Source organism: Rhynchophorus ferrugineus, unplaced genomic scaffold (genome assembly GCF_030347505.1).
Source record: "Rhynchophorus ferrugineus isolate W39M unplaced genomic scaffold, kcgeb_rfMv2 rfM8, whole genome shotgun sequence".
NCBI classification, from domain to species: domain Eukaryota; kingdom Metazoa; phylum Arthropoda; class Insecta; order Coleoptera; family Curculionidae; genus Rhynchophorus; species Rhynchophorus ferrugineus.
The window spans coordinates 11,552,980-11,564,232 of NW_027472587.1; the positions used below are offsets into that span (position 1 = coordinate 11,552,980).

The following is an 11,253-nucleotide window of genomic DNA, read 5'->3' on the forward strand; positions in this document are numbered from 1 at the left end:
CATTTACTACCTTGAAAAGGGAAGGACCATCAACAGCGATTATTACATAGCGTTATTGGACCGTTTGAAGGACGAAATCGCTGAAAAACGGCCGCATTCGAAGAAAAAGAAAGTGCTGCTTCACCAAGACAATGAATCGTGTCAAAAATCTATGAATTGGGCGTCGAATTGCTTCCTCATCCACCAATCTGGCCCATTCTCTAGATCTGGCCCCCAGCATCTATTTCCTGTTCTCAGATCTCAAAAGAATGCTCGGGAAGAAATTTTCATGGAATGAAGAGGTGATTGCCGAAACTGAGGCCTATTTTAAAGTAAAAGACAAAACGTACTACAAAAATGGTATCGAAAAGTCGGAGGGTCGCTATAATCCATGTATCACCCTTGAAGGAAATTATGTTGAATAAAAAAAAACAATTTTGCCAAATAAATGTGTTTTATTATGGTAGGCCGGGGACTTTTCAATTGACCTGTTATATATATACAAGTGAGCAACCTGTAGATAGAATTTCCTAACGCAAGAACAAAAAAAAAACGATCTTTAAAAGTCCTACCGAGCCTGAACGACGAGGAAATTTCTGGAAACAATAAATCGGATGATGGAAAATCTAATCCCCGACAAAGACGCTCCTGTTCGGAAAATCTATCGGTGAAGCCGGTGCAAAGGGAGTAATTGGGTGTGCAAGGTTATCGAACAACCTATAAAATCGAATGCAATTTGCAGTTTGTTATCACTTGTTCAGTTGCAGTAAAATCGGAGAGGAATACGATGAACTCTTTGGTGAGTACGATCACGTTGACAGTGCCTTAATTTCTGTTTCGCTGTTTTGCGATTCTCTCTTTTCCTACGACTCGACTAACGTTTATACACTGTTACCAATTTATTTCATTAGAGACAAATTTTATTCTTTAGAAATTGAATCTGAAGCACCAGAGGAACTGCTTCACTGTTACTCTGGGCAAAACTTAATTAAGTTAATGAAATTATGTTTTAACTAATGGAGTTGAGTAAATATCAAATATAATATTAGTGATAACTAAGTTAAAAGATAAATTAATTAATAAGTTCATCTAAATTTCTTAATTTTACTAAATCTATTATTACAGTGAATACATGACAAAATGGTGAATAAAACTTATATATTTACGAATTATTGGATTGAATTTCAATCAAGTCTTAGATTGTGTGCTTAGTTTATAAAAATATTTTTTGTTTCATTTATAATATGTTCGTTATATGTAATTCGTTATTTAAAACTATAAAAATCTAATATTTTGTTGTAAAAATGTAGGAATCTTTTGTTGAACACATCTACAATTAGAATATATTAAATTATGTTTTATAACAAAAAATCTAACATAAATAAAAAAAACTCTCCTTATAATATATAATATTAAATATATTAATTATTTTAAAAATATCTATTTTTCTCTCAAAATTTTACAATGATTAATTATTATGTTCCTTTAAATATATTTTTAAAATTTTTTTTAAAACATTTCCTTGTTGATCTTTTCTTGTTGTTCTTTTATATAGAACTCATTGGTTTCGTTTTTAACCAATAACAATCACGAACTTTAGTTTCCTCATCTATGTTTAACTCCTTTGGGTATGTTGTTTTAATAGATGCTTATATATCTTCTGATAATTTCTCCTCTATTAAAAGGCTTTTATTAAAAAAATAATTAATTTGTGTTAATAAGAATACTTTTCATCATTTTCTACTTTCCACATTTTTCCCATTCTTTTACGACATTATTATATCGTGTTGAAGAATGTTGGCTTGGCAGTGATCTAATTATGGATCAATTTTCGCACTTCTTCAGCATTTTGAAACCGAATGTCAGCCAAGCCATCCCACTTCAATCTGTAAGTAGTAAGTAGAATAGTAACGAGAAAGTGTTACATCTGATGAGGATCAGTAGAACTTGTAATTTAGCTAAAACAGTGTATTCTTTGTAACACTCGCTGTTGCTCATCTTTTTACAATAGTATGTTGTTTTATTTGTTCAATTAAAGCCAGCAAATATCTGTAATAACAGTTAAATTCTAGCAGCACAGCAAAACTTTATAACCATTAATATACTTCTTCGGTGTTGAAATGGACTAATGCTGGACTAATTCATGGCTTTTTTTATTTGAGATTGTCGTAGTAGATCCACTTTTCATTATTATACACACAGATTATTATGCCACAGTATCAGTTTGAAACAATATATGAGTCAATTCGTATTGTAACCATTTTATCTCATTTTGAATCATTTCCGTTGGATGTAAACCACTTTGATTTCACCAGTATATATAGCTGATCGAAATATGTACAGGCACCAAATATTACATAGTAACTAAATCTTATATATATAGCTATTTTTATTTATATATATATATATATATATATATATATATATACTTTCTATAGCATAAAAATAGCTTTAGTAACATTTATATTTTTAATTAGAAAAATAGACACTTTACTTCTTTAACGTAACTTTAACTTTTTTCGTAATAACTTTGAAACTAGTGTAAACCACTTAAACCAAGTGAAAAATTGTGTATTTTATTAGCTTTGAACATGTTATCATTAATTATTTTCCATTTTCCACCAAACTCGACTAATTCTCAAACGTTTACGATGGAATAGAATTTCCTCTTAAAAATTGAAGTATTTTCAGAGAAACTTTTAAAGGAATAATATCTGATGAATAAAGCGAGTAGTTTGGAATAGTTCTGTGTAGATTTTCACATACTTTCGAACATTTGAAGGTCCAGCATGGTTAGTTTGAGTATATAATTCCTTATATTTGAACACTAAATCGAACTAAATTGTTTATCCAAGTATATTAGAAATCCAAGTGGTTTTTATTACGCTTGGTGGTTCACAAATCCTAACTTCTTCATCACTTCATTGGCGACCTTTTGTGTCATATATCGTATTTAAAATCTGTCTTAAAAGTCTATATTTGATTATGAATCTGATGGGATGGCAATGAAAAGGTAATTGGCAGTACACCTAGGTGCTACATTAAATTTGATAGCAATATCGAATGGTTCTAAGTATTGGTTTGTGCTGCAATACCTTTTCAACTAAGGATAGCTTCGATTTGACACAGAGCCAAAACATTTGGATCAATTTAAGTCCAAGTCGGTTTTGTTTAGCAAGTATGTGCTTATTCAAAATTAAGCTTCAGTCTAGATGTGTTCATCATCTTGTTTAATAGTAGTGTAGTAGTAGTTTAACCTACAGATCTGTTTGCCACACTTTATTAGAAGCTTGAGATATATCCAATAATGCAGCCTAGGAATATCTTTTACCATTTTAGGTCTTTATTGAATTGGTTTTGTATCTAGTTGTTCTATAGTTCTATGCTTACTACGAAACCCAAATTCTCCAACTCCAAACATTTGAGATTACAGGTAATGAACTTATAGGTCGGTAGGAGGTGCCCCCTTCTTGTAAATACTTGCGGTAAATTAAGTAAATTACTATGCTCACATTTATGTATTTGGATAAAAAAAACTTCTGGCTTACCAAAAAATAACGGAAATAAAGAAAAAATCCGTGTAGGTAATAGAATATCATCCCGAACGGAAAGCCTCCCCAAAATCTAAATAGAGTTTCGCAAAGGAAACAATGTATAGGTAATATTTTCTATTAAATAAACGGAAAGCCTTAAAGCCTTATTGAGCCTCGCAGAAAGAAAAAGAAAAGCTTCGAAACAATAAATCGTATGATGGAAAATCTAATATGTTCGTTTTGGGGAAAAAAATCTCTTTTCAGAACCGTTGTTGAATTGAGCCCGCAATACTGGGGAATTATCTATAAAATTGACCACCAATTATTTAGGTCTATATATATATATATATATATATATATATATATATATATATATAATTATTTAGGTCTATATATATATATATATATATATATATATATATATATATATATATATATATATATATATATATATATATAGGTTATTTAACTTGAAAATCAATTTCGTAAGTAATTGTATTTGTTATGCGTACATTGTAGTGTAATTGTAATAATTTTAATATGTTTTATCATATGACTTACTTCTAACAAAATTTTCTTTCATACTGATATCGTCTGCTGAGAAAAATATCGATATATCGATTTTGATGTTTTAAAAAATATATCTATTGTTTTTGCAAGAAACAGGAAAAGCGATATTTTACAAAGGATATATCGATATTTTTAAGAAAAAATAAAAATATTGACATATCGACCCAAAAATATAGCACTTTTCTCTAAACGTATTAAACAATATGTTTTATCATACAACTTATATAACTGTAAGAAAATTTTCTTTCATAGTAGAGATGTTGGCAGCCGTAAATAACATTGATGTGTCTTTGCTCATATTACGGCTGTTTTTCGCGCAGTCCTCGACTCAAACGCATCAATTGTAGTTGATACCGATCCCCATTAATGGTTTAATCGAATAATTCCTTCAAATCCTCACATTATTTCTTTGACTCTCAGAGTGCTCTTTGTCTTCCGTATCAAAATCATTATTTTTAAAACGTCGACAGTATTCACATGATGAAATTGACGGAGCATGGTTGCCGTAAACTTAACACAGCATTCGATGACCTTCAACTGTCTATATCTTCAAATTGCAGTAAATAACTAAAACTTCCCGCAAATGTGATTTACTCGGTACCAGTTCAGAAATTTTCGACGCACTGAAAATATAAGATTTTTATTCACACTTTGACGAAATGACACATACTGATAAGTGAAGCCTGCCAGTGAGGCTTCACCATGAAGTTGGTTACAAATGTACCCGATGCGATTTAATACACAGAAACACATAATACTTTATATTTCGTTATAAATCCTTTAAAATTAATTTATAGGCCTGATATTTTTAATCTGATGTCACAGAAAATCGGAAGTCATAATAAATGATATTTCTTCCACCGATGTGCACTTTACATATTTGAATAAAGACATTGATAAAAGGCAGCATTAAATGTAATAATCCATTACACTTTCTAAATTTGGCTTCTTGTGGAGTTCAAATAAATATGCGAAGGCATGAAATTCTGTAATAGAGAAACCATTGAAAAGTTATAGCAGTTTTGGAATCAGTGTAATAATTCTCTATTAATAATTCATCTATGGATACCATATATTAACCACTGACTTGATTATTTATTAAGTATCAGACCCATTTATATATGTGCCATACGGGGTAATTAATACATAAATTATTTAACTGTATTAATCGATTGCAGACATAGAAATGGTAGATGTGAAGGTCACTGTAAAAAATACACTCGAGGTAACAAACAATGATATGCATTTGCATTCAATGACACATGTTATTCGGTAACCTGAGATCACGTAGGACATTATTTGAATAAAATTTATATAACACAACTCTCAACAATATAGATACTAATCGTTAAAAGCTCGGTAAATGATAAAAAGTACGTAACTATTAACGAAATTCATATAAACATTTTCTAGTCTTTATTTTTATAAGTTTCAGTTTCAATTCCAAATATATTCCAGCCAGCTTAGTTGGCATAGTGGTAAAGACAACAGGACCGTTTCCTCCTGTTGCGATTATCGCGGGTTCGAATACTGCTGGGGCATGGTCATAAATTTATATTTGTGATTGTTTAATATTTGTGATTGGCCTTAGGCAAGAGTAACCAGGCTGGGTAAGACCGAATGTCTTCCAGGATGATCTTCAAGTTTGTCACTGGCCACTCGGTAGGCTTAATGCCGAGGACCGTAGTTCGGAGTCCGCGTTAAACAGTATGTCAATTCCAGATAAACCCTAGTTGGTAAAAAGGAGAGTTTAAAATATACAAAGAAAATATATGTATATTCGAGATATATATCAGAATTCCCTTTTCATATTATAATATTATTGACCACAATTTCGTATAATAAATATAATTAACAAGCGACATAATTTGGATTTGTAATAACTTTGTAATATGATATTTATATTTCGTATATGGAAGTCTATGTTTAATGAACATTATTAATTATGTGCAAGTATAGTATTACAACACGTGAAGGATATTACATATCTGTGTTACAATTTTTAAAATATATCGATATATCCATTTGTTCCCAAAGTTTCTGGTTTTCTGGTGGGCTGATGTTGAAGAAATGCAACGTGGGTGAGGTATCAACAAATAAAAAATAAATATTAAAAAAAGGTAATCATTTTTAGTTTAAATATTCGTTTTAAATTTACTTCTCACGGATTACGACACTTGCTGTTGGAGACAAAAGCGAAGAAACATGCTGAAAATGACAACACTCAAGTCATAATATAAATAAGTGGACCCAGATATAGGGAATAGGTCAACGAGAGTAAATCAGTGAATAATGAATTCATCTAGGACCGAAATATTTATATACCAATAAATATGAATAACACTAGTATCCCATACAGTAACCATGCTAAGTATATTGGGATAAACCTTGATGCAAAACTTCGTTGAAAGAGTATATCAGAAAGAAAAGAAAAGAACTGGATTTAAGTTGCACAAAAATGAATTGGTATATGGAAGAAAACTCTAAATTATCCGTACATAATGTGCTGTTTCTGTACAAGACACTAAAATCTACATGGATCTATGGAATTCAATTATAGAGATATTTTGCCAAAAGCAATGTCAACATAATACAAGTATTTCAGAATAAGTTCTTGGGAGGTATTATGGTTGAATACAGGAAATTCAAAACAAAAGAGAATCGCAACAAGAAATGAGGAAATAGTCACTTCTATGGAAAGACCGAAGAGCTGCAACTCTTGGACATCACTAAACTAAAACGCAGACTCAAGATAACCAAATATGTGAACTTGGGTTATTGTGTAGGAAAGTGCACTAATTGGTAAAAACACTGAAAAGTTCTACCAACTATTATTTTACAGTCACAGAGGCTAAGTAAGGATTTCCCAGATAAGTACCTAGTTTTATGTCAATGTAGAGACAAATTGTAAGTCGTTAACGACTAGTATAATAATATATTAATACATTTCAAAAATCCTCTCATAGTGGCTCATTAATTTTGAGGGTTATATTGAGTTATTGGCATAGACTTCAGAAGACCTAAAAAGAAAAAGTCTAAAGGGGTTAAACATCACGATATTTTTGGTCAATTCAGTTTATTTCTTGGAGACATAATAACATCTGCATATCTTTCGTTTTGTTGCTTTGTATATCGTCTCTTTAACAAATAGAACTTATCTGGAGACTGGACCTACTGCTTAACGTGGGCTCCAAACCGCGATCCTCGGCATTAAGTCTACTGACTGGCGAGTGGCCAAATAGGATTATAAGGTCTTAACCAGCCTGGTTATTGGCTGACTGGGATCATTTTCCTTTCCGGATTTTACACTCGTGCCTTTCGGATATTCACAATTATAAATAAGCACAAATATAATTTTATTACCATATCCCAGCAGGATTCAAACCCGCATTCGACTATCACAATCTGGCTATCTTAAATGCAAAATATCTTGTTTAAAAATATCGTCTCTGCCTTGACGAAATATCTAATGACGTCTCTGACACAAAATCTGCTCCAGACAGCATTCTTTGTGGGTCTATTGTCAGCTGGTGAATTTCATGGAAGTTGGCGTCATTCTTTATAGCATAATTTTTGTTATTAATACAGTTTTTCATCAAAAAATGCGTATAGTCTCGGAATATTAGGAACATAAATTTCGACTCATTTTAATATTAAGGTTTTATTATTTTGGATACTCAATCTTGTAACTTGATATGACGACTTAATCAGTGTTCAATTGTTGAAGACAAACCCTAATTATTTATCTGTTTTTGTAGGGATTCGCAATTTTTTTGGTGCTGGTAGCAACAGCTCGTGCCGGATACGCTGGCGGTGCTGTGATTGCTGGACCTGGAGGTGCTGTAATTAGAACTGGAGTAGCTCCTGGAATTGTTGCACCTGGACTTGGTCATGCCGGAGCTGCAGGTACACAACTGTCACATTTTTAATGCATTTATGCCGTTATGTACATTTTTTCAGCCGTTATCGCACCAGCTGTGTCAGCAGGATACGTAGCAGCAGGGCCAGCGATACCTGGAATCTTAGCGGGTGGTCTCTACGGACCGGGCTTGTACGGCGCTGGTTTACTGGGTCCCGGATCAGGACTAGAAGGACAATATATCCCGGATTACACTGAGCATTTGTACGATGATGGATCGTACAAGCCTTACCTGTACGGGCATTAGATATACGTTCAATCATATTTTGATCTTTGTGTCATATTGCGCAGGATTATTTCTGTGTCAAAAATTATAATAAATTTTATTGAACGCCATATTTTGTTTTAATCCTTTTTTGTCACTGGATATTAATAATTTTAAAAAAGAATGCGATAATTTCATAATAGGTCAATTGAAATTTTCCCGGCCTGATAGATAGATGGGGCTACTAAAATTAAATACATACGTTTTGTAGTTAGCCCTAACCCTCAAACTCTGCGTGTATAAATTCAATAGTTGTCGGATCATTAGTTTGTGAAATATAGCATTTTAAGTTAAGCAAATTTGGTATTGTGAAAAAATTGGTTAAAAAGGAATATCGCGGGTTGATAAAATATTGCTTTTTGAAAGGAAAAAAAACAGTTGAATCAAAAACTTGGCTTGATGCCGAGTTTCCGGACACTGCTCCATGAAAATCAACCATCAAGGATTGGTTGGTATGCTAAGTTTAGACGTGGTGAAATGAGTATCGAAGACGGTGAATGCAGTGGACGCCCAAAAGAGGTTGTTAACGAGGAAAACAATTAAAAAATCCACAAAATGATTTTGAATGACCGTAAAATGAAATTAAAAGAAATACTCTAAAGATGCTCTCTAGTAGTTACTCTAAAGATATCAATTGAACGTGCACATCATATTATTCACGAATATTTAGGTATGAGAAAGCTCTGTGCAAAGTGGATGGCACGTGAGCTCACTTTTGACCAAAAACAACGACGAGTTGATGATTCGGAGCAGTGTTTGAAGATGATCAAGCGTAATAAACCCGAGTTGTTACGTCGATATGTGACAATGGATGGAATATGGCTCCATCATTTCACTACCAAGTACAATGGACAGTCATCCGAGTGGACTGCACACGTTGAACCCGCTTCAAAGCGTGGGAAAACGCAACAGTCGGCTGGCGCGGAATAATTTTCATTGACTACCTTGAAAAAGGAAGGACCATCAACAGCGACTATTACATAGTGTTATCAGACCGTTTGAAGGACGAAATCGCCGAAAAACGGCCGCAATTGAAGAAAAAGAGAGTGCTGCTTAACCAAGACAATGTACCGTGTCACAAGTCAGTGAAAACTATGGAAAAAATCCATGATTTGGGCTTCGAAGTGTTTCCTCATCCACTGTATTTTTCAGATCTGGCCTCTAGCGACTATTTCTTGTTCTTAGATCTCAAGAGAATGCTCGCTGGGAAGAAATGTTCGTCGAATGAGGAGGTGATCGCCCGAAACTGAGAGCTATTTTGAAACAAAGGTCAAATAGTACACACAAAAATAATATCGAAAAGTTGGAGGGTCGCTATAATCAATGTATTCCCTTGACGCAAATCAGTTGAGTAAAAAAAAAAATTTTACCAAAAAAATGTGTTTTACTATGGTAAGCCGGGGACTTTTAATTGACCTGTTAATTTAAATACAGTAATAATAATAATTAATATAAAATTTTGCAACAATTCATCCAATTAATGATAATGATAATGATATAGATAATTTTCAATTAAAACGTTTTTTAATGAACTAAAATTATTTTTCTATAGGGAAGCTCTAAATATGTGCTGTTCAATTTGTATTTTCAAATTAGCAGTCGCACCCGAATCGGAATTTAAAAAAATATAATAAGGTAAAAAAAGACATGCCTACCAATATATTTTTCATTTAACCTGTCTGGCGAATGAAATTTCGAAGCTCAATGTTGTTTTTTCCTATAAAGTTTTCCTCTAGTAAGGGCTAATGATATATCTTTTACTCCTCTACTATTATAAACTCCTCAGAATTATTTAAAATTGCTGATAACATTTCAGGTACTGCATAAATTAATTTGTGTCCTACTTTATTTTATTTATATTATTCTTGATTTATTGGTGGAGGTACTTTATTAATTAAAATTTTTATAACAAACAATTAAGAGTGGAATTATGAGGACTAATCAAATTAATTTAATTATTTCATATATATCAGAATATATATATATATATATATATATATATATATATATATATATATATATATATATATATATATATACATTGTACACTGTACTGAGTTCTACTGTGCCATGAGTAGCTATGAAAAGTGCAATGAAAACATTATTTAATATTATAACTTAAATCAATTAGTGCAAGTTTTATTCCGGACCAAAAATAAAACTGTAGACCTCTCAGAACGGGCAAATTAGAGTCTTATGTTGTCTCATGTATGTATGATTGATAGAATTTATGATTATTCGCTAATATTGTGTTTCATTTTCTTGGTAAAGATATTTGTTGAAATTGATAATCTAAGAAATGAAATAATGCAACCCAAGAAAGGTCAATTATATAATTAGTAATTACGTATATTTAGTGGGTACAAGTTTTTTAATTAAAGCACCCACTGTTTGTACAATTCATGATTATTTGTACTGAATCACTTGGTGTTCAGATATTAGTAAGATCAGATGATAGATGATGATGTCTTCGGTCAGATGTCTTCGGTCGAAGACGTGTAATGACATTACGATATGTAAATTTAGAAGTCTGGACGCTTCCATGTTGACGTTCTTGGGTCTTGTTTGATGGGAATCGGTAAATCAACTGTTGTCCATGGCCATCTCAATTTGTAGGTCAACGTTAACGGACATCAGAAACTCGTACATACTAAGACGAATTCACAATACCTTTGAATAACTTTGAACCACTTGGACGTTGTAGTCATTGGCGTAGCCCCACACCTGAATTACATAGTTTCTTCATGGTCTTGTAAATTGATAACTAGGAGTTTTGATCGAGCAACTAATATATTACTCGACTTGATGTTGAGTTCGTTTCGTTTCTTGTTTACATGTTCTTTCTATATGAACTGAAATCCAGAGCCATGTCAAGATATTTTGCTGTGTTGGTATACGGAATTAGTATGCCGATATTGAAAAGAATTTGAGGCGTGATCTTCTTATTTATCAAATCTATGCGGGTTGATTTTGATTTACTTAATTTA

The 11,253-nt window shown here is 32.2% G+C and overlaps 2 protein-coding genes across 2 annotated transcripts in view; one reads left to right on the forward strand and one right to left on the reverse strand.

The window, feature by feature from the left end:
* Nucleotides 1–11,253, reverse strand: part of nolo (ADAMTS-like no long nerve cord) — a 546,982-nt gene that overhangs the window by 152,064 nt on the left and 383,665 nt on the right. The window lies entirely within an intron of this gene.
* LOC143201786 (uncharacterized) lies at nucleotides 629–8,337 on the forward strand. Its single transcript, XM_076413044.1, has 3 exons — nucleotides 629–778; nucleotides 7,841–7,988; nucleotides 8,043–8,337. Exons 1-3 carry the CDS (start codon nucleotides 767–769, stop codon nucleotides 8,246–8,248), a joined length of 366 nt encoding a protein of 121 aa, XP_076269159.1. The 5' UTR covers nucleotides 629–766; the 3' UTR covers nucleotides 8,249–8,337.

Bases quoted from the DNA above. Each gene is read 5' to 3' on its own strand.
- LOC143201786 (XM_076413044.1), top strand. The intron at 7,989-8,042 runs GTACACAACTGT...ACATTTTTTCAG, and splicing joins TGGTCATGCCGGAGCTGCAG to CCGTTATCGCACCAGCTGTG.